This window comes from Liolophura sinensis, chromosome 1 (assembly GCF_032854445.1).
Source record: "Liolophura sinensis isolate JHLJ2023 chromosome 1, CUHK_Ljap_v2, whole genome shotgun sequence".
Lineage (NCBI taxonomy): Eukaryota > Metazoa > Mollusca > Polyplacophora > Chitonida > Chitonidae > Liolophura > Liolophura sinensis.
In genome coordinates, this window is record NC_088295.1 from 47,703,545 (window position 1) to 47,729,043 (window position 25,499).

A 25,499-nucleotide genomic window follows, 5' to 3' on the forward strand; every position below is an offset into this window, starting at 1 on the left:
ACTGTTTCAACCAATCGGGAACAAGATACCATTATTCGACGGCAGAAGCAGAGCCAGCCTGGTCAAAAATGGCGGCAACGTCTCGGAGTATCGTGGATAAAGTATCAGATAAAGATTTTGATGCGCGTACAGTGGACATGGGGTTGAAAAACATCTGGAGGTGGGATTGGCTTGAACGGAAGGTCAAAGGGGAATACGTGGGAAAATTCACGAGGAAGATAACATCCGCCGGTTTGGCTTTCTGCGAGTTGTGCCACAAAGATGTGCATTATGGGGGTTGCGGATGGAAGGCGCTAGCACAGCACATCGGCCAGAAAATTCACAGAGATAACCTGAAATTACGGTGGTCTAACTACAGTCTATCTGGTAAGTTCTGTTCCCTTATCAACATTCAGGGTGGAGTAAGGTTTAGGGGTCCTCCAGTAAGCCCATTGTAGTCGGACAATAGAGGCGGACTTGAATGAATGGAGTGACGTAGAGCGCCCACGGACCGTTATTTCTTTACCAGTTCCACCAGTGCAGAGATGAGGGAGTAAGGGAGGTAACTCCCCGCTCTTACCTTCTGCTTGTTGGTCAGCTTTTTGAACTTTCCGTTAAATATCAGTTGATAACTCGCTATGGTTCATACGGCATTATATGAAGACAGATGAGATTATTAGGCATTTATTTAATTTACCCATTAGACTGTTAGAGTTTGCTAAATATTAAAATAAATAAATTGATCAAGGCTTAAAAAGATAGGCCTATATAAAAATTGAAATAAACACATGTTCGTCAAAAATAAATTAAAATAATGACATTGCCACCAACTAGCATACTAAGTGATTTTTGTTTGCATTTGACAGAGGGATGCTACCAAATTATATTAAGCAAATAATGCATTAATGGCAACACATAGCCTATATTAATTGTATACAAATTAAAGGTTGTGCTTTTAGCATTTTGTAAACCACAGTGCAGAAGCTCGAGTCCTGTTTTGAAACCTACTTGGTATATTAATTTAAAGGACTAACTTGATAATCACTCTCATTTTGGTTTGTTGTAGCTGCTTTTGGACAAAAGTCAACAGATTCCAAGGCTCCTTATGGTATACACCCAATGTTTAAAGCTGCTGCTGCAAAGGCCCCTGAAGGAGCTTCTGCTGAAATTGCCACACCATTAGAGGACAGAATCGTCAATCAAGAAGCAATGCTTTTGGCATTCACGGCTGAATATTCCTTATCATTTGCCATTGTTCCTAATCTTATTCAGTTGGCGAAAACCTTATCTCACGATAAAAGGGCACTGGAACATCTAGAAATGTCACGCACAACTGCTTCCTACAAAATCAGGTTTGGTGTTGGAAAAATGTTTGAGGACAAACTGTTGGAAAACCTGAGGTCCGTTCACTTCTCACTAAACATCGATGAAAGCACGAGTTCAAACTACCAAAAAGTTCTCATAGTTCTTGCAAGTTACTTCAGTCCAGATTTAAATAAGGTAGTTGTGCAACATTTTGCCTCTCTGACCTGCATCAAAGTTACAAGTGAGTCTCTCTATCAGAAAATAGTGACCTTGTTTGAAACCAATGAAGTGCCCTGGAGTAATCTTATGTCCATACTCATGGATTCTTGTAATGTTATGAGGGGATCAAAGTCAGGACTGGAAACTCACATTCGGGAGAAAAAAGCTGGGCACCTGTTGGATGTTGATGGTGACATTTGCCACCATATCCACAATGCCGCAAAGGCATTCTGTAAGCCCTTTGACTGGTTCTTAGAACAGCTGTTGAATGATTTGTTCAATGACATGAAGTGGTCTCCTGATTTGAGGGAGATGTACCAGGAAATGTGTGAAATTCTGGGAATAAAGTACAGTATACCACAGAGGTTTTTCAGCCACAGGTGGTTGTCTGTGTATGATGTGACTGTGGACACCAATCGGCTGTTTGATGCATCAACTGTTTTCTATTTCCCCATGTTGATGAAAGAGGAACACAGACAACATCTGCCGACAGTGGTAGAAATCTACAAAAGATTAAACGTATCTGAAGCATCCAAGGAACGGATACGGGAAATACACAAGGTAGACTTTAATACATATATTGACATTAATTTGACCTGTTGTTTGCCAATGTTATTAATTTTCCTTTATGAATTAAGCATGACGTTCTTTCAGCATTTGTATTCTTCTGTTGTTGTTCTTTGCGTGGCATGAGTTTGAAGTTCTAACCCTGTTCCAGTGTTTTGTTTAATTTTGCACTTTGGTTCATTGTATGTACAGTGTATCCATGGAGTTTTGCTGTTTGATGTTGACTAAAGATGGGCTCTCAATGGACATTGACTGGTAAGATACATTTATTACTGTGCTGTATATTGACATAATAAGTCAGATATATTTATATGTCAGTAAATTAATAATTTTATACTGAATACCTGTAAGGTTTATAACTACAGCATTTTTTGTATAAGCATTACCATAGAGCTTTACCATAATTGTTATCAAGTGTTGCAGGCCATGTATCTTGATTTCCAGCCTGCTGTAATCAGTCTGACAATGCATGTTATTTTTTCTGAAATGATATTTTACCTGGTATTAATAGTTACTTACATTTCTGGTGGAATTTGCTAGGAACTTGGTCAAAAAAAATTTACAAAGGAAGGCAGGGAGAGGAAAGACCGCATCGTCACACAGATTTTTACACAGAGAAAACAGACAAAAATGGTGATGGGCTTGTACTGTTCAGTCTTCCCTCTCCTCAAACACTTTGTACTACTGTTGGAGATGAAAGAGCCACTCATCCACCAACTTCATGAATCACAGGTACTGTACACTCTACATTGTCCACAAAAATGATTATAGAAGGTGGATATAAGAAAATGTCTAAGAATATATGTATGGTGAACTGAAAGTAAATTGTTGCATATATTTCACATGGCAAAAAGTCAATTTAAATGGGATATTGAACATATGTCATTTAAGCCAGTGCTAATTTTCTTATTAACGGAACAATTCAGTGTTGATTTTATTGGCTTGAAACCATTAAACTAGTAACTGTGATAATGTCATAATTCCAGGATGGAGTGATATGAGTAAAATGTGTTGTTTTTCACAGCTGCTCCCATTCAGGAGTTACTTCAAAAGCTTGAAAAAATATGCATGAGACTAATTTGAGATTTTAATATTTGTTTTATTAATTTAACAGTTAAAGCTGTTTAAGGACTTCCTAGGATGTTATGTCAAAGCAGAAGTCATCAACACAGCATCAACCGGAGCTCAATTGAAGAAGCTGGATCTGAAGCAAGCTATTATGAAACCGAAGCAGATGTTCATGGGAAGTAAAGCACTGAAACTGATCCAGAGTCCTTCAACACCGACCTACATGGTTACTTCATTTCTAAAACAGGTGAAGGAAAGCTACCACAAAAGTGGTGTAAAGATTCATCTCATTCTTTCTTTGTCAAAATGTCCAAATCTGTTAAGCATAAATCATTAGATTTATTGCAAACTACTATTAATCTATGTGTGTTTACAAAATGCTAATTTTACATCAAATATTCAAAGCATTTTGGACATATTTTCTGTATGCCTTTGCCTCTGAATTTTACAGCTGAAGTCTGATATAATCTGAAAAAGAAACCATTTGAATTTTTTGGAAAGACTTATGTTTGATTGTCATTTCAGGTCAAGGAAGCCTACATCGCCTGTGGGGATACCCTGCAGAAGAAATTAGCACTAAGTAACAAGTTTTTGAAGACTGTTTCTGCCCTTCACCCTCATGCAAGTGGTCACACACTTACTCTTTCTTTGCTCCAGAAGTTACCAGAACTGGCGCCTAATGTCCTGACAGAGACAGAAGAGGAACTTTATGAGTTAAATATCAGAAAATACCAGACAGATCAACATCCTGATTTCCCAGAAGGGTCTCGTATTGATGAGTGGTGGGGGAAAGAAGAGATATGTCTGAAATATCTGTGCCTGTCCAAGATGGCTAAGGCTGTTCTGTCCTGTTTCCATGGACCCCAGGTTGAATCTTCCTTCAATGTAATGAATGACGTCATTGATGCCAAATCTGGGAGACTCAACATTGAAACCTACCAAGCCATACAAAACATAAAATATGGTTTGAAAGCTTCTGGTAAATCTGCTGTGGAGTATTTCAAGAAGAGGGACCATCTCCATGATAAGGTTTATCACACTCTTGTGAGGAATGTCAAGCGATCATTCAGCCAGTATAAGGCCATTCTTGAAGAGAAGAAATCAGTTGCCACAGAAAAAACAGAAACAGCTGGACATTAGGGCACAGAGCACTTTGACAAAAAGGAAAGCCAAGGAGTTGTGTCAAAAGGCAGCCAAGAAAGCCAGAGTGGAACACCATGGTGCCATTGAATGAAAAACTGCACAGTTGTATTCTGTGCCCTAACATGCCAATCTAAACATTTGACTGAAAATGCTGAAAATGACCTGTACACTACTAACAATGTCTGAACCAGAAAAAATCTGTTACATGTATTAAATTTTGGCTTTGGTACAAAAATGCATTCTTCTCTCTGTCCAGAAGATTAGAGTTCTGTGGGGACAAAGCAGATGGGAAAATCTGTAAGTCAGAAAACAGTGTTGGTTTTCTTCATATTTTACAGGATTCTAGTTTGATTTTAATAGCCAAAAACGTCCCAGAATCCATTTTCAGCCACGCAGATTTTTCTAGCTTCCGGGGCCTAGGTGGCCCCTGGACCCCAGCCTTTTTGGGCTATGATAGTATATTTCAGCTATTTTCTTGGTTCACCACAATCATGTCTGAATTCTATGCTTCCTCGTGACTTTTTATTATCTGCCTCTGTTCACATGTTGATATAACACTCTGGAGCCAATTCCACAGAACAAATTTTTGGTTTAAGTCACAATTCAAAATTTTCAATATGCTGCATAGTTTATTGCCTAAGAACTTTCATATTGCGATACATTCATCTTGAGGTGTTTTCAGTTTGGAAAAGCATTTGAATCAAATTTTACCTTGTGATTTAAGTCAAAATTGGCTTAGTGGAATGAGCCCTAGATTTCTTCGTTGACAACCTGTTCTACTTAGCTGACTTCTTGGAACAACCCACATTTTATGAATTATGTTTATTATCCACATGCTTTAATACAGCCTACATTTAGTACACATTGCAGGAGGAAAGGGTGACTCTTTGTCATTATGTAAGAAAAGCACATTTAATCCAAGTAAAGTGTTCTGTTTCCTGTAGTATTTTGTATCACCAAAGCAAATATTTAAATCAGGGAGGCATATATATATATATATATATATATATATATATATATATATATAGCACAATTCATCCATTACGATAACTAAGACTTTGAATTGAGTTTGAAATATGTATAATGTAGATGAAAATGTCATGCACAGATTTGAAACCTTAATTCTATAGCTAGTTAATTTGTAAGATAAGAATAAGGACTTGTGTTTTGAATCTGCGTCACACTAATCCATGGTTTGGTCCATAACTGACAAATTCTGTAACATGTAGAAGTTGCTGGGATATGTTATGATACCCCTTGATTTTTTTTGTGTGTACAACATTGATAACCTTAAAACAAACTGTTCAGAGAAAAAACCTATCCAGCATGTATAAAATGTACTTAAGCTTTGCTAAACTATCTTTTGAGGTCTTGCTACAGTTTATGTTGTGATTATAATAACCTAGTGCACATTGGTGTGTATCTTAGTTCATGCTATTGCTCATTTTTGTTCTTGTCTCTCGTTCTGTTTAGTGTACTTTAGCTGCGTCACACGTACTACTGCTATGATGTTTTTGTACATTGTACATGTATGTATATGCATATTAGCATTTCCCCAATCATCGTGTGGGATAGGTCATACATGATTATGGGAATAAGTTAGTTATCCGTTCTGTATGGCTAATGAGCTCTCATTCATACATGTATATGTTCAGATTACCATGTACATGTATCCTTGCATGTGGATCTTTTAGTCATCTTGGTAATTAAATTCAATCCCTGTTTGCGGAATCAGAATCCACTGGTCAGATATATCTGCAGCATGATTTAGCTGGTCAGACGCTATTAATATAGCTATTTTTATTATAGGGTATTTTCTTATGAAGAGCGATGAAATATTCTGAAAGATTGTGAGTTTGCCAACCCACCTATAGAGGTAGTAGTATGTGTCGTTTTCCTCTGAAATCAACACAGACAAAGGGCAAGTGAACTGCATCCACATTTTTTTGGTTTTTGTTGTTTTTTTTTGGTTTTACATAGACATGCATACAAGAGGTTCTAGGTACCTAACACTTCAACATTGTACACGTTTATTTTATGTAGTTTTGTGTTGAAATGCCAAATTGGGGTTGGATGAACATCCTGGTATGTTTAAGTTTTCCTGGGCCGTAATTAAATTGTTTATTAACATTTTGTTCTGATGCCCTGATGTAAATATACATGCGTGTCAAATCAAAGCTGTATACATGTACATCTCTCCCAAATTAACCAGTGTGTGATGGGTATCTCTTTAAAGTGGTCTCTTTGTTATGAAAACTATGAGGTATGAATAAATGTGAATAAACTGTAGCACATTGTCTTAGTGTAGAGGATTACCTTGGCAGTGACAATATGATGTTATTTTGTATACAATTCAATTGTTTTAAATTATCTCAAATATGAAAGAAAATAAAAATCATGTCAGAGGATTTTGTAACTTAACTCTTATTGTTCTTTTCTGTGCAGTTTTATGATACACATATAATGGAGTGAATCATTGATACACACCCAAAGCCTTTTATAGAGGTGGTTATCTCAATGATATAACTACCGTATTTCACCTAAAGATTGTTATGTAAGTGCATAAATGCCTTAAAATGAGACTTTTGTACAGCATGAGATGAAAGAAGTTTTTCTGAATGAAACTTTACCAAAAATAAAGTTTTTGAGTGGCCTTTAATTATAATGTGGATGAATCAATCAGAGTTCAGCAAAATGTGTCAGAACTTAAAAAATACTAAACTTTAAGTGAAATACAGTATTTCTCATAATTACAACTTACCTGCTTGTACTGCTGATCCTAATGCAAGGCATGGTACAAGATATGGTTCACTTAAGAGATCTCCTGTTTGGGTGGAAACTTTAATAATACCGTATATATGATTATCCTAAGTTATGAGAGAGTTAACAATGGTTTGGTAGGTTAATTTTATCTTTTTACTTGATTTGGTACTTAACACTGTACTCAGTAATAATTCCATTTCTTTGACGACGGCCGGTTTTATGATTAGAATACGGTAGAAGATGTACAGCTTAGAGAGTAAAATCCAGAACAGCGACGACACTATGATACTTGGCAAATGGTCACACATAACCGGTGAAATACGGTCTCTTTTTCAATTTAGGTGAGTTGGCGTTTTATTCTAACTGTTTACTTAAATGCATAAGCAGAAATAGGTTAAAAAAAATGCAGTGATGTTGATGGCAATTTATTAGACGTCACTGGTCTAGAATTACTCAAAATGCTATGTTGTTATCACATTTAATATACAATAACATTAAAATGAAGCAACGGGACCAGGAGGCTTAATTAACAGGTGGACCAGGTGTCCAGTACTTCTGCTGATGGGATGAAAGAAAAACGAAAAGTCTGGCCCTTGTTAGTCTTTACTGAGTCCCGTAGAATTACTTATACAATCTTGGAGAAATTTACAGATCCGTGAATGTAGAGAAAATATCCATACCATTTCCGCTAAAAAGCGTACTTCGTTATGCAAGAGCAATAAACAGCCTCAATATTACATACATCTTTATAATTCATCCATGGACCCGCCTTGCAGAAAAGCCGCACCTGGGCCTTCATGGCAGATAACTTCCATTAAAGGTGTAGACGCTTGAAGTCACCCTGTAGTAAACAAACGTGACTTTACGCGTTACTCCTAAAATCACACATCAAGTGTTAAAAACTATAAGATCTTTTCATCTACACAGCGTCAGATGAGCTTTTATGGGCTAAGATGTGAGTTCGACCTCTACTATATCTGAGATATATATGTCGTTAAATCAATAAAACACTTCTTAAGTCATATTTCTTGTAACTTTTTCGTAAAAGACATTGTCTGGGTTATAATGCCATGCATAAGGCGACGTCATTTACTAGAAAAAATGATTTATGAAGTTTGTGAAAAGTGGCCCTCGGTCGAAGGCCGATGGTTTCCTCCACTTTCACAAAAGTGACATTTGTCGTCAATATTAGTAAAGGGCGTCGTCTAGCTTATAGTGCCATACGGCGACGTCACTAACGAGAAAAAGTACGAAAAAATGATTTACGAAGTCTTGAAAGTGACCACAGGCTTCTATAAGCCTTACGGTCGTCATATATAAGTGGACAACGTTAAACACTAAAAACATGATAAACTCAGTCTCAAATGGTGCTGGAAGCCCGAGCAGTGTGAGAAATACAAATCATAGACAGGCTATAATGATTTTTATGTGTGGACAAATTATCGTTTCATAATGTTCTAGATGAGCGCTCCCTTTGGAAAAGTGGTCTTCGCTGTGGGAGTGATCTCCCCTTCTTGGAGTGAGTTGACTGAGTTCTGATAACCTCTGCGCACCATCGCTTGTGATCTTCACATGGCAGGGTTCATATTAATATATAGAAGGCAACGTGACTCCGTTGCGGCCATTCCAAAATTTTCTCCCAGGAAGGCAAGACGTGGTTTGGGTGAAAGAAATTTTTAGACCCCACCTTTGCGGATTTTAACTTCATATCATTTCCAAGTTTTACAATGCTAAATTCATTTGCATTTTTTTTTCTGTTACTAGATTCTTAATAAATTTGTCATTTAAAAAAAATGACCTTATTACACAATCAAATTGTTGTGGCATTTGTTTCTGCCATTGTTCGATCCGCAGGCCACTGACCAATTTCGTCTGCACGCTGGGATCTTTTTCTCTAACACGTAACACCGATGTCGTTTGTGGAAAAAATGATATTATCTCAGGACAACAGTCTATTTAATCTTGTCAACCAAATAGATAACGAATACGTTATCACACAGATCGACGCTATCACACAGACCGATCGTGGCTGGTACCATTTTCAGACTTTATGGTAAATACATTCTGTCCTTCCTACTTTAGACCTAATTAAATGACGTTTGTTATGAACTTGTATACTAACGTGAATTTGTTCATGGTATGTCCTTAATAACGTCACAATCCCTCACATAGAAAAAGTTACGTAAACAATACAACGTTTCTTCGAAAACATTGAACAAAAGGAATGACGTCATAGTTACTTTACGTGAATCACAAGCTCAAAACTGGATGACGTCATAGTCGTTGGCAAGGACTAGTTACATAGAAACCATCGAGTGATGCTTTCATTTGTGAAAATGAACGTGTTACCTCTGCTAGTAGTCACTGTTCTACTTTTGTGTTTGAACAGTGAGCACCTTGTGTCGCTAGATGGCTTTAAGAAAGAGTAAGTATCAACTTTAAACGTTTTAAGACAACCATCATCGGATGTTTATTGTAAATTAAGGCATAACCAGCGGTGAAAAACATCATCTAGCCTATGCCTATTGTTACCTTATGTTGTCTTTTATGGTAGCATTCAGACAACAGAATCACACCTTAGAATTATGCATCTTATAATACCCGTTATTTTTTCACGTGAGCATGTTATCAGATGGTAGCATGAACAGGTGTATACTTAATATTAACCGGTCTGTTTTATCGCAGATGTAGGGAGCCGACGACACTGGAAAGTGTGATAGGGAAGTTCCGGCGACTGATCGGACTTCCGCAGACGAAACCGCCTTGGTGGAAGCCTGTCCTTTGTGGCTGGATAAACCACCCACCAGGAGGTAAATCACCAGTTACAAATTAAATCTTCTCCCCACAGGCGATCAACTAATAACCAATATGACGCATATTCATTTAAATAAGACAATAAATATATGTGCATGTAGATTCTGTTTTTCTTCTAATCTGGGACAAAGATTCACAACTCGTATTGTAGATTTACATGTATGTCTGTTTGTATGTGTCCTTGGAATGGCGATCTTTCAACATGCTCCAGGCATTGGTGGTTGTCTCTGCTGCTATAATTTGCATTGTTTGGATGTGATTTGGATGTTGTTAAAAAGTTCGCGAATATTTTAACACAGTACCAGAAGTAATTATTAAAGCAAATTTACTGCTTAGTCGCTAAGATTATGAAATATGTCCTGAGTTCTTGATTTTGGAAGAAATTGTCTTTTGTTTATCTCATTGCTGTATCTAACTTAATGTGGTAAAACTGGGAAGATTTAAGTTGCTTAAAACCAGGGGACCTCATAAGGTAGCTGGCACAACTCATGGCAAAAGGCCTCATTGTCCTGGTGATCTACATATGGCCATATACAGTGTAGACAAGCGAAGCGAAGCTGTGTAGGCGTAAACATATTTACATACAATATATTTTACATTATATACATAACAAATATTACAAAAGTATTGTATAATTTTTTGTGGACTCGTTCATTTTGTCTGAGTTTGGGAATAGTCTTGGCTTGTAAGAATGGAGCTCCTGGTTACTTATCCTGTGTTTGCCCTGCTGATGTAGTCCCCTAATTTATTGAGTAAGCAAACTTGTCAGTCACACTGGCTTCACTCTGAATCCATATAAATATGTGTGTAGAAATGAGTCTATCGTGTGTAAGTGGAGTTACTCCCACTTCATTTTATAAAGCTATCGCAATCACCCAAATGTAGTGATGAGTTTTCTTTTATTCATAGCCTACATTCAACACATGGCGGTGGTTCTGACCATATTTTTGTTCTGGATTTGGGGAAAATCCATGAGTAAGTACCATACAGTTATGTTTAGCTTCGCCCGTACGTTTATTGGAAAAATGCTTTATTGAATCAATGTCTCTAGCTCAACTTACTTTCTAAGTATTTATTGCCTTTTGTATTTAAAAATCGTAGAATTTTAAAAAACCTAAGACAACGTTTAATTCTTGTTATCAGGGAGACCGAGCACCATCAGAAGCAATGGTTTGAACAGGTGTTATAGAAATAAGCGTCATAAAGGTGAGTTTCAGGAATTTTGGATAAAGTGAATGATCGCTATTATACCGTTGTTTATTGAGAATTGTGATAGCGGTGTAATTAAATGTTACCCCAATTTGTGTATAAACTACACTGCTGTATAAACTCAGTGTCAACAATAAATGACCGTGCAGGTCAAAGCATGTTTTAGTTTGATATTTCTTTGTTGTAGTCAAATGCGCCACGCCCGATATACTGACAACAATGCCAAAGCCCATTGACAGTAAGTATCATTTATGTCTTTTTCCCAGTTCGTAAATTCAAATATACGTAAGGAAAGTTATAGAAAAAAAGACTCAGTATTGACTAAAAGATTGCAATAAATTTCTTAATTTTGCTATGGTGGTAAGATTTCTGTTTCGTGGTTACAGTTTAAATCATGAAGTGTGTTATATGTATGTTATAATGACTCATATTTATCACGCAAAAGGATTACTTCCGGATGACGATGTGTTCGGGAACTGCTTGAGCAGAGCTCTGGTTGCAAAAGGCAAGCCCAACATCGATGGAGAAATTTTCGTCAAACATGTAAGCGTTATAAAAAGAAATTTAAAATATGTTGGAAAAGCACAACAGCAACTTGTAGATATATTTAGAACATATAATAAAAACTTAAACTTATAATGAGTGCGCCCTGTTGGTTTATATGGATCTCTAACTGCACAAAAGTGCCAAGTTTTAATTTTGTCTGACTCAGACAGCTGCGTGCCACTTTTTTGCAGGGAAAACCGAAAGGTGAACAACGATATCGTGAGATTTTGATTGGACCTGTGTCGACCACATTTCTGGCAATCAGACAAATGATCAGTATATTTCTTGAAATGATTCGCATTTCAAAAAAACACCAAAAATGGACAATGAAGATGGGCCCGGACCAGACCCCAGAGTTTGTTGGGGTGGCCACAGAGGGCCTCAGGTTTGCGGCCGTGCTTGTCCCGGGGGAGGGTATCAACCTTCAGGTCCAGCGTCTGGGGCCAGCCAGAGGCCTGATCCGGGAGGTGTGTTACCAGACCTACCATGTGACGTACAGGGGGTTTGTACTCCAGGATGAAGGTACAACCCTCCTGTATGGTTCCGGGTAGGTGGGGTACGTCACGAGTTGTTCAGAATGAAAGATACTATCAAATACTACCGCCGCATATCTCCTCCAGTCTTATGGATATTTCTACACCAGTACAAATTTATTATGTACATCCGTACTGCCAATGAATTTCATGGAAGCTTAACCACTATCCAACTTAACCAATACCACGATAATATACTATTATATCTTCAATTAACTGATCTGTAAATGTTTTATTCTGAACAACTGCTGGTTATATAAGCTGTCCCGTCAAAAGAACTCTTTGTGGAAATTTCAATTTACATATACACTGTATGTGCTTTGGAAGGAAACATAGATTAAATTAAGTTTTGAAAAAGAATGTTGTAATTTTCTGCCCCATAGACAACTGGTTATTTGCCAAGCCGGTTTCTGACAAGCTTATATAACTGGTTTCCGGATTCAGCCTTCATTGTCCGTACCTGAAGGTCCTCGGGGTCACCCAACTTTACCGTTCCAATCTGTGTGTCTGTCATTTTCTCGTCTGTATGCCCGTCATATTGTTTTCCAAAATAAATTCTGATTTTGACACAAGGGAATGATTTAAGTGTTGTGATTTGGAAAATAAAACAGGCTCTTTGATTTAAATATGAATTTCGGAACATTCAGTTTTCGATAATAACATAGACGACATTTAAATTTAAACTGGGAAGCATATTCTACATAGCGCACTGAGCTGGCCGAGTGTTTAAGGCGTCCGCTTCGTATGCTAACTCGGGTCATGCCACTAAGACCTAATAATGGGAAAGCTTGGCTTATGGTGTACTGTCTTCAACGTGATGTTCAACCGTCGATGCGGAAGTGCTAATGTAATTGCCCATTTTCCACGAGGTTAACTACATTTTTTTCTCTGAGATCGGATTAGGTGGTTATTTCAATTATTGCCCCCAGGAAATGAGAAGACAACAGCATGCGATCACAAACAGGTTCCAGGCCTAACTGTACAGATGATAGCGATTTGTGGTAGTACAAAATCATGCAGGTGGGCTGAGACATGGCAGCCGGTTTATATGCACTTGGCCATCATTTGGAATTGTGTTCGCTGTCTAGACACATGGTCCACAACAATGCTAAATTTATGGATGCTGAAATACTCATTTTGACGATGTCTCCTGTTGTGAAGGCAACTAGAAAACGTTATCCTATAACAGTTAGACAATTTTGGATTTTTCACTGTAAAAGAAGTAGCATGGTTACAAAAACAACTGTTAGTATTTAAAACAAAAGTAGGCCCCACCCCCGATTGCTACTTCTTCTGTCACAACAGCCAATGACATCAGAGGGCCCTCGTCAGCTTACAGCAGCGCCCATAACTTAAGATAAAAGCTCTTAAGGTTCCCAGTTAAGCTTCCTGTCCAGTCATGGTTAAGGGATAACCACGTGCTGACCGGTCAACACCAACCAGTAGCTATGGAAAACACACGGCTGATTGGGAGTTAAGCTACAACTATAGCCCGAAATTCAAAAATTAAAATCAGATTAGCAGTGTAATCCTATTCTTTAACAACAATCCAGCTGCTGAGAACTTTAAATCGAGAAGTGCAACTGTCGTCCACCATCTTCGTGCTCGGACCCCCAGGCAAGGAACGTACTGGCTAAACAAGCATACGCGCGCCGCACAGGCTCCAAAGATCAAGCCTATCTATCGGTGGCAGTGATGTAAAGCGACCGTAAAGAGCGCCACATGGGCTGTAATGACTATGGATCGCATGAAAAAAAGAATTGACCACGTGGAGGATGGGCATCCACAGAAAATGACTGCATGATAAAAATGAATTCAATTGTGTTACTTACTGTACTTCCGCCGAGCTATTTAAACATCACGTCGACGATTCCATGCCGGATGGCAAGCTTGTCCATTATTTAGTCGTAGTCGCATGACCAGAGTCGGCGTTTAACTGCATACGAGACAACTCGACCACTTCAGAGCGATATATAGAATATGCTTCCGAATTCCCAGAAAATTTAACAGAAAATTTCTGTTTTATGACATCCCTTCCCTGTGGCATCACCGTAACCCCAGTGACCTTGACAATGTTCGAGTTTTCCGTTCAAAAATTTGCTAGTGGCGGCAGTAGCTTAACGTAAACGTGGAGAACGACGAGTGCACCTTAAGGAGAATGCATGCGATCACAGATAGCTGCCAGACGTATTGGTTAGTGATGTCTGGCACAGGGAATGTACCGCGTTGTCGTGCAAAGTCATGCAGGTACGCTGACAGGTGGTGGTCAGAATTTAACTCATACGGTGACACGAGCCATTGGGGTGAAAGGCTAAGCCCAAGGGAAATCTACCGCGTTTATAATCTTCGGTATAAGCTACGGTTAAAACGCCGTTAAATGGTAAAATGACTTCAGTATACATGCACATCATTAATTTATATTTAGGTTACGGTAACTGTTGACAATGGAGTGGAATATAAATGGCGTCTACTGTCCATGCAGTTTAGGATAAACTTGTCTACTTGTCTAAATATACTTCAACCGATATTTGCGAAACCCGTTTTGGCGTAAGGGGTTTGCAATAAAATCTGTAATTTCTGCAGTCTTTTGTTTGAAGATATTTAAAGACTGACCAGACAAAGAAATAATATTGCACTCGAGAGCTGGTCATTAAGGTATGTTGATCGGCTGCGAGAACAAAACGACGCTTACGTCATCTTTATCACCTATCATCAGCCATGCAACTCTATTGGAAACCTTCATGTTTGCACAAAATCACCAGTGATAAGCCATACTGCTTCCCTCCTGTCCGACCGCACGTTGGAAGGCCCATACCACCAGCTTGCTGATGATTGTCCGGTTTCCTCCCACTGTAATACTGGCCGTCGTTGTACAAGTGAAATAAACAAATAAATCACCTTTACAATACCAAAACAGGGATTTGAATTTTATTAAGTCACCTTCAGTTGTTAATAGGAATTGTCTTCTACAATCTCATTTTCTTTACTGGTAAAAAGCCAGTCTTATAGGCGGACAAAAAATTAATATCATACCCTCTGCACGAGACAAGAAATTGTACAGGTGTAATCAATAAATATCTCGCGCCCAATATGATCCACTGGGATAAAATCGGGTAATTTAACCATACAACATGAATCACATACAACACAAAGTATGAACTTAAAAGAGGTAAACCTGAGATTTTTGGGAAAACATCATTCAGCGCAGATCTTTTGGTTATTATTTTACAATAGCCCAAATTATTACCTTTCACAAAATATCAGCCTCGTCTGTGGGTGTGTTACTGTTCAAAAACTGGTAGTGAAGTTCCTAAACTTTATGAATTGAGTAACAAATAATTAGCTTTCACATAATGCCAACTACGTTTGTGCACGTGTTACTGTTCAAAATCGGTAATGAAGTTTTTAAACTTTATTTAAAGGGGTTCACATATATGACTTATATAAAATTTATAAATCCAGAAAATTTGATTTGATTAGTGAATATTGATTTTTTACCCCAAATCTCCAAAATACCCTCTTTATGGCAAGCACTGCAATTTCCGTGCATATTAGATGAAGAAATTTGCACGTGAGCCATTTCGATACAAGACAGACAAGGTTAAGGCCTGTATATGCTTTGCAATGATGGGATACCGGCGGGAAGTCCGAAGTGGGACGTATTACGTCATTTCAGTGACGCTGGACATTCCACTGCAGTGTCAAAAGCGCGACGCCACAGAGGGTAGACCAAATACGTCACCAATAAAACCTCTGCACGCAACATGTTTGGGCTTGCACAACACAAGACTTGTGGCATGTGTTTATGGGAGACTCGAGGACGAGCCACACAGACGGTCCAAATGACAGTGGAACATATAGAGGATGTACGTTTCGCGTCTCGTCGGTTATCATTTCTACCTTTCACGAGAACAATATTTATGGTGTGTAACCATCACTGTGCAATATTTTATTCATTATATATATCCTGACATTTTTCTACATGTGTATAAATGCGTTTCAGTTTATCTGTTGCATCTGTGAAAAAGTAAGTAATGTGCCATCTTCGTCATATTTCTGATTCTATTCATACGCGCCGCAATTTCGTTCACGTCCGTACAAAACCTTTTTACAGTTTTAAACGCTGTCTGTAAGTTAAATATACATTCTACAAAGGTGTTTAATGCTAATGCAGTATAGGTATTGACGTAAATTAAGCACATGAAGAATTTCTGCCTCTTTTTTGGCGAACTATATATTGTGCGGAAGTGCACGGCAGGGCAGTTAAGATATCATTTTTATCAGTGAAGGAAATGCTGGGATTTCACTGATGTGTAAATAATTAATCGTTTTCTCCCGTGACGCTGCAATGCGTGTGTACTTCATATATGTTTTATACAGGTCTTGATACAGGCGCGGAAGGAGTTTTACGAGTTCCTCATACACGTTCACACATGGCAGTAAGCCTTCCTTTGATATGTGCATGACCAATTAGTATGCAGATCTTTGTATCAGTTCTTTATAGTTCAACCAACAAGACGCTTGCTTTTGTCGAAATATAACTCTTGGCATCTGGTACATTTCCTGATGCCTAACATACATCCGTACTGTTATCGAAAAGCTGTTCGTGTTTCCATGAAAGTCTGTTTATATGTCAAATATTGATAGACTGCTATCGCATGTACTGGAATATGCCTTTCTATCACGTAAAGTCAACCCATACAGTTAGCATACACAGCATGGCACATTGTAGGCCTATATGCACATACAGAACTTGTTCATTGGAATCAAAATTAAATTGAGACATGCGACTGAACCATCGTGAAATCTTAGAGCAAGCACGGGTATCACGAAAATCTCGCAGATTTTTTCTTTTTTTCGTTGCAGTGTTAATGAATGTATTGACTTAAGAAAGATGCGCATGCAGTTTAGCAGAAAACTACATTATTCCGGTATACGAGTATTCATTGGAGAAATCTACATGCGCTTTTTACACCAGAATATTTCTCCAGGCTTTCAGAAAAAGTGAAAAGCACAGCAAACAATTAAATAGCAACAACCACCCCATACACCATCAACAGAACATACAGGCTTCTGTTTGATCATCTAATGTGTGTATGTGCTCTGTATTTGCTTTAGGTTTTAACTATTGTCCATGTTAACCATCACCGCACGGCAAATGCCCCAGTCCTATACTGTCAATATGTATGCGATTTAATTTCTATAACTTATAGTGACGGTTGTCTTTAATCCTTGGGTCATGTCGGTGTAATATTACTTCCATCCGATAAGTCGACTTCAGAAGGCATAGTTGTATACAGCTGCCAGCACGTGAAATGTACGAACCATGCTCAAACTGATTGTGATCTCTATTATATTGGGAAATTCCGTCGAGAATGAATATAGTCAGCAAGGATCAGCGCCAGGTAATGTCTGCATATTTTCTTGATTATTTAAAGATGTATTAAAAATTAGCTTTTAATGAAGAGGCAGAATATAAACTCAAGTAATGAATTTAATAATTTATTTATTTTCATTTTTTTAAAGAAGTAATCAGTGAGACACGACCTCTGGTCAATTCACGTCAGTTAGCATTTTGTTCTAACTGTTCATGTAAATGCTTAAACACTACACGCCCCCTTATACCATGGCTTAAGCAGGATTAGGTTTTAAAAAGTGCAGTGATGATCAATGATCTGAATTGTAATTTAGAGAGAAAAAACAGATCGGCGACGACAGTATTCTATCTGGAAATGGCCACACGTAACCAATAAATTACAGCCTCTTGTCACCTTACCTCAGGCCTAAGCTGCGTAGTCACATTAACATTGTTCACCACATGCTGTCATGATGTTTCATAGGACAACTGATTTTGTAGTACACATGTATTTCAAGAAAAGACTAGTCAGTCCAGCTTTAAATGAGATTACCATTATACCCCGTTATCACACTGTCGTCTCTGCTTTGTTTGCACCCACGTCGCTTGATTATATCTCCATTGGCAAAATTTTGATGAAATCACTTATATAGATTTTCTCTGCGTTTTTTTACAGGACGTTTGTTGGAAACACTTACAGCGAGAAACAAAGAGCTTAAAAGCCGCACGGCGGAAGTGTGTAAAGTAGTGAGAGGTCTTAACTGGACATCGCTCAGTTTTTATACAGAATCACAATTTATGACAGGTGTGTTTGCACTTGGTCATTTGTTTGCGAATGCACAATGTGTGTTCAGGGGCAATTTTAACAAATCAGTACATGTTCATGATTACTCTGAAACACCTCAACGAACTAATTTTTTTTTTTTTTTGCTTTTTAATTGAACTAATTTTGTACATTCTCAGAATGAGTAAATAAGTGCTTTGGGTTTAACGTCATACTTAACAATTGTTCAGTCATATGGCAATGTAATAGTCCTTAGAGTGCATTTAATGTGCTTCCTTGTTGCCAGGCGGGTTTCCAGCGCTTTTTTTCTCCAGTGCTGCTTTATCTAAGGCAGGTAACTCGCCCAGCCCGTGCCATTATACTGATACGAGTCAACCAGTCGTTGCATTATCCCCTTAATGCTGAACACCAAGCGAGGAAGCCACGACTTCCTCTTTTAAAGTCTTAGGTGTGACCCGAACCAGGACTGACCCTGAATCTATCGACCCGAAGCGGACGCTCTACCAGCTGAGCTATTGGGGCCGATTTTATGTCCTACTTGAACAGATGTTAAATAAATGTTAAAATATAAAATATTCAGAATTTCAGAATTTTGTATAAATTTTGGGTTTGGCTCATAATGTATTGAATGACTACTGCAAATGTAACTTATTGTAAACCATATGAGCTTTTGGGGCCGATTTTATGTCCTACTTGAACAGATGTTAAATAAATGTTAAAATATAAAATATTCAGAATTTCAGAATTTTGTATAAATTTTGGGTTTGGCTCATAATGTATTGAATGACTACTGCAAATGTAACTTATTGTAAACCATATGTCTGTTTTGCCGATGTTTCCCTTCATCACTGTGGAATATATTCTGCTATACATTCAGCGAAGCTCCTGCTATCAACAATGTCCACTTATCAAATTTCAGAAGAGTGGAGCATGCTTTTGAAGGCGTTAACAGATGCGGGAATATTTCGCCTGACAGCATTTTCAAGGCTAGACACTGTCATTTCTCATTATCCCGTCATTAGGAACATTTTGGAAAAATCTGATGAACGATTGCATATAATTGTGTGCCCACTGGAATGTGCAGAAAGGATCATACGCTTGGTGAGTAAGATATTTAATTGGCTTGACGACTACACGGCCATTTAGCGTTAAAGTTATCTTCTCCTTTAAATTATGTGGTGAGTAAAGCACAAGTTAAGCTGCTTGTAGTGTAAGCCACTAATTAAGCTGCTTCATGATAGTTATATTTATGGACTTCATGTATAGGCCTTTATGAATATTGCATGTTCACGTGCATTTGTTCTTAATAATTGATATAGATCTAAACTACAACTTACCTTTTCATGGTGTTTTCAGATTACAAATGAAGTCAGCAAAGAAAAATTGTTCTTATCAAAGTGGCTATTCATTACTAACTCTAGCCTGTCGTTATCCACTGTGGAAAAGCTGGAAAACGTCGCATGTTTATATCGTGAGGTAAGCGATAAGGGAATCTCATTGAGGATAACATATCTTATCTGTTCTCAACCCTTTTACCCTTTCAGATGGTTTCATTAACATGTGGTTATGGCATTTTCCAGTGGTGTATTAAATCAGATTACGTTAAGGACTATACCATTACCGCATAATCAATGCAAACATTGTATTCTTAATTCTGTTAATATGCCAACTGGTAATATTTGACCAGTTCCAGTCAATATTTGTCCAAAAATGTCAATATTGCTTTTAACAATGAGATATTGTATTTCCCGGCGTGTTTGGATCTACCTGTCTAGCTGTCTGACTCTCATCATTGCTTGTCTATTAAAGAATGCATAAAAAGGTACTATTAAATAAAGGTCGTGGTTTTAAGGAAACGGAAAAAAGGTATGCCGAAAAAAATTCTTTTGTTGTTGTTTTTGAGGCATATTTCAGATTTCTTATTAACCCCTCTATTTTATCCATATTTTCCGTGAATAGTCGGAAATATTCGGAAAGACGTCGATGAACATACTGAGAACTCGAGATAAGCTTAGGGCCCCCATTTCGTGCTCTTCCTCCAACAAAATTCTGTTTATGGCTAGCATCGGTTGACGTCACCACAACATCCTACTTAATTTCCACACTAAGAATAAAGTTGAAAAGCTTTTTTGTAGTTTTATACACACATCATACACTTCCGAATTGCGAAAAAAAAAGAAGAAAAAAAAAAGCACAAGCGCTTTATATATCATTTAGGTACGATGGATGAAATTTTGGGCACAGCCTGGTCTTGAACCAAGCGCCATTAGGCGGAGCGTATTTTGTTATGGCGATTTTGTCCGTCTGTAAGTCTGTCCGCCCGTTTTCGTGTACGGACTGTATCTCCAATTGTTTGCTTCGGAGAATTTTACTTCTTGGTGGATACATAGATACACAGATGAAAATGTGTGCGCGACTCACATTTGCATCGTTGTCATGGTTACCAGATTATCATTTTCCCTATGTACGTCATATAAATAAATATGATTTCGTGCCCGGGCTGTAACTCCAACAGTTTTCTACACAGAGTTTTAATTTTTGAAGGATACATAGATATACATATGAAGATATGTCGCGTCTCACATTTGTCAATTTTCGCTTTTGTCACGGTAACCAGATAGCCATTTTTGTTATATATGCTACATAAATAGAAATGATTTCGTGTCCGGGCTACAACTGTTTTCCGCATAAAGTTTTCATGTTTGGCACATTTGTCCACTTGCTCGGTTGTCATGGTAACCACATACCATGTAAATTCTCATCAGAGGTTATAGTCACCACAATGCTGCTGGCATTGTTTTATACATTTCAAACAAATGCATTTGTTCGGCCGTATGATCGTGATCTGGATCGGGAATTTTTCCCAATGATCCTTTACCAATAAGGGATGGATACAAATGCAGATTATTTTGTCTGTAGTGTGGTAATTTGTACATTTAGCTGTGGAGGAGTTTTTCGAGCGTCTTCTAGTTTGCTATATAACACGATATTTTTGTTACCCAGTCCAAGAAGACGGATAAGTTTCGATGCTCATCAAAAATGACGACTTTAGACCGCAGCAATGGTAACAGACTAATGAGACAGGTTGAGGACATCGACGTCTGTGGTGGCGAAGATTATTCGTGCAGAACGTACCGGGAGAGGCTTTTCCCCGGTGTACACAGGGGTATCTTTGGTCAAACATTTCGGATTGGAGCAGCTGAGGTGAGTTAATGGCTGTAAGAGACGGTGACTTACAGAAACGTTTTGGTCTATGTATATAGTCTATACACTCTTAGGAGACACTGAAGTTTCAATTATGCAGCGATCTTTGAGACTTAACCGACAAGTATATATATATATATATATACACATAGGTTTTTCAACGGCCGAGTGAGCTCAAAGTATGTCATGCGTACAGTAACAGGTATCTGATAACCCCAAGGACATGGGCTATCGATGATTCCTCGTCCATGTCTCATTTGGCGTGGATATGTGTATGTCTGTATAGTGCATTCTCTCTTTACTCAAGGTCATATCACTTCCCATCTTCTAAGGGTTTACTCTGGCATCTTTAGTGGGTAATTCCGTTAGTTCGGTTAAACTGCATGTAGTGCGTCGAGATCATTGCAAATGCTAGAGCGAAAAAGCCGATTTGATCAATCAGTATTCATGTCAAATGGTAATCGTTCAATTCACTCAAGGGGTCTACTGCAAAGAAGCGAAGAAAAACAGTTGATATTACAAAGGTGATTTCTGGCTTCTTGTTCTCCCCAGCCCTACGTGGGTAGGTCTGCCAGCAACCTGGGGGTGGTCGTGGGTTTCCCCCGGGCTCTGCCCTTTTTCCTCCCATTATAATGCTGGCCGCCGTCGTATAAGTGAAATATTCTTGAGTACGGCGTAAAACACCAATCCAATAAATAAATAAATAAATATGGCTTCTTGATAAAGTGAAACGCAAAAATGGTTAAAATAGCACGGAGATTAACAAATGCGTGGGTTGCCTACTACTTAGCATGTTATTTGATTGCAGTGGTACCCGTACATCGAAAAAGAAGTTCTGGACAATGGAACAGAGAGATTCGTCGGATTAGGCATTGATGTCTTTGAAGAAATGGCCAAGTATTTAAATGTCAGGTGAATCTATATGTGCGCTTTAAATGATCGTATAAACATCACCATGCTGGTATCTGCATGGGCTTGGCATATACTAACCAAAGGATACAGATTTTCCCAGTTATATGTTTCAAAACTTACCGTTGTCTAATATCAAACTGATAAATGTGATAACAGTATCATATATAACAATATTTTGGGAGAGGAGTACACTTAAAACTTCAACCAACCAAATAAATAACTAAACACATTGATAAATTGAGGGTTTCGATTTCTAACTACTGATCTTTGACTTAAAACACCAATGAAATGAAAAAATGAATATGTCAAACGGTAGACTCAAATGCTAGCTTGGATTTTGACACTTGAAGATGAACTTTCCTAAATATGCATGAGTGAAATATAAAAAGACGACTTGAAATATCTAGTGCACTTCTTGAGCTTTTGCTAAACCATTTTTTAGCCAAACATTTGAGAATCAGATAGTTAGACATCTAAACCGCTTGATTCCTTACCCTTCCTTCGCAGTATCCAGTACGTGGAACTCAAGGGGGAAGTCGATCCCTGGGCAAAACTGACAGAGATGGTGAAAAATAAGGTACGGCAATTTTCATCTATTTTAAAAATACTTTCCTATATATTTTCCTGTATACTAGTCCTATTTTCAAATCTGAGAGAAATTTTTCTGAAATAATGTACTCATGTAAATAAGCTGGCAATTCGAACATCAAATAGGGTGTTTGAAATACAAGTAAAATTTGTGACTTCATTGAAACCTAAAGTGGTCCAAAAGCCCACCATATCATATTCAAACACTTCATTCCATTGCAAAATTCACTGCAAAAAAAAAAAAAAACTGAGTATACATATATTTGGTTTCCAATGACCTTCCCATTGATACTTTCTTATTTGCTTGTTTTGTGTTAGTTAAAACTTTTTTATTTATTATGTAAAAATAAACCACTAAGGCATTTACTCTTTTGGTAATGCAGAACAATTTCCTTTCTAGGAACTTGACAGCACAGCAAGTTCGTATTTCATCACACCCGACAGGACCCAGTGGTTTGACTTTACTTATCCAACAGACTTCAATAGGGTACACATATACTACAGGCTTCCGCAAGAGATGGATCTTCGATGGCGGCTTTTGATTGACCTGCTGTCTTGGCCTGCCCTCATCCTGACAGTCTTGTCGTTGTTATGCACCGCCTTCGTGCCGCAGATCTTCTACAGCGTACGAAATGTTCAGGGATTAACGTGCAGTGCGGAAGGATTTAGAGGGAGAGTTTGTGATATGATATGGTTCTTGTTTGGGAATCTGTTCAAACAAGGTGAGCGTATGGGGTGAAGGAATTCAGTTTATCTCTGGAATCGGATTCACCAAACCATTTTAACGTCACGTGCATGTACATATAAATTCCATGGCGACTAACTGTCGACAAGGCTGGTTGCCATGGTAATTATGTACATGTAAATGTACGAGTGCTTCTTTCATCCAACCCCAGGGTCCGGTTTTAAGAAACTCTTTAAATTTTAAATTATGCAAAGGTGTTTTTGCTGAAGCAGCATAATACCACACGTATGTAGTGCTTAAGTTTTTTTGGAGAAACTCTCCTGACCTAAGCAATTTTACTGAAGTTAGGGAGTTTCGTAAAACCTAGCCTTGACGTTCAAAGACCAAAAGGCCAATATATTCCCATTACATTCCACTCCTTTAGCAAAATTCTGGACATCAGCTTGCACTACTCTCTTTTAATTCTGGATTTATTCCGTTCTCACTGGAAGGTGAACTGGTTTGGGTCAACTGACTCAAATGTTTGACTTATAAAACTGGGCTAATTCATCTCAGGAAAGAGAATCATATGACCAGATCAGATGAGTCATGCATCTCAACTGATTATATTACTGACTCGCTTGGTTAGTCGGACTTGGTTAGCTGATCTAATCATATTGCCCTGAGTTTTATGAGTTGAATTAGAGCAATTGTATAACTTAGATTTCTGAGTCGTCTGACCCAAACTTTTCTCTCAGTATATGAATTGTAAATTTTATATCAGGTATATTAAGTTGATCAGTTAAGTCTTGGATGTATAGACTGTAGAATGTTTTCTACCCACGACTCTGCCAGCTTTCCCCTGAAACACGACGTAATAATCATTAAACAAATCAATGAAGAGGTAGATCCAGTCCTACAATTAACTAAATTAGAGTATGAAATATTTTAAAGCCTTTTTCATATAAATATATATATATATATATATATATATATATATATATATATATATATATATATATATATATATATATATATATATATATATATATATATATATATATATATATATATATATATCTGTATATATATATATATATGCCTATTCATAGTTTTGAAGTTATGACATAGCTGTGCCCTGAACCAATCATAAGCACACTATTAGTCACGTGACTATAGTGCTAGAGGTGAAAACAAATCGAATTTAACTCAGGCGAAATAGGTCTTGAATAAGATTTTAGCGTGAATAATGAAAAATATATCTGCTTTTAGACAAGAATTTTTCTCTGGAAAAGTAATTAGAATATGCCTAACCATCTAATATGATAGTTTCTTTTTCCCGCAGTACTTTAAACTTGAGAAATCGGCAAAAATCGGCATTTCGCCCATTTAGCTCCATGTTATTTATCACCTATGGATACTCAAAGCTATGAATGTATGTGTACATATGTTTTTAGGTCAAGTAATGAGTCACGAAGCACAGAAAGATTTCTCTGTACGACTGGTTCTATCAGCTTGGTGTGTCTTCTGCCTGGTGCTCAGCATTACCTTCACGGCTTATCTCGTCCCCGCTTTGGGTTTCGTCAAACAGCCCATTTTGTTTCATTCCATCGGAGATCTTCTCAACCATGGCGAGTATAAATGGGGTGTTTGGAGCGACGAGAGTTACTGCTTTTCGCTTCTCAAGGTATGGTTTTAAGGCAGGTGCGAATGGATCAAACCAAATGTGCAGGAAACATTTTCCTCATTTACAGATGCTATACAGATACAGAGAGATATGGTCGTCACATTCGATTATTTTGAGATATTCTGTTGCTATCTACAGTTGTTGTTCTTCTTTCAGTT

General features: G+C 37.8%; 2 protein-coding genes across 2 annotated transcripts; both read left to right on the top strand.

The window, feature by feature from the left end:
- LOC135461503 (uncharacterized) lies at positions 1-1,478 on the top strand. The gene is made up of 3 exons (XM_064738637.1): positions 1-366; positions 1,046-1,331; positions 1,469-1,478. Exons 1-3 carry the CDS (start codon positions 69-71, stop codon positions 1,476-1,478), a joined length of 594 nt encoding a protein of 197 aa, XP_064594707.1. The 5' UTR covers positions 1-68.
- A 4-nt stretch (positions 1,479-1,482) lies between these two features.
- Positions 1,483-4,278, top strand: LOC135461512 (uncharacterized). Its single transcript, XM_064738650.1, has 4 exons — positions 1,483-2,064; positions 2,611-2,802; positions 3,185-3,364; positions 3,664-4,278. Exons 1-4 carry the CDS (start codon positions 1,591-1,593, stop codon positions 4,276-4,278), a joined length of 1,461 nt encoding a protein of 486 aa, XP_064594720.1. The 5' UTR covers positions 1,483-1,590.
- The last annotated feature ends 21,221 nt before the right edge of the window (positions 4,279-25,499 follow it).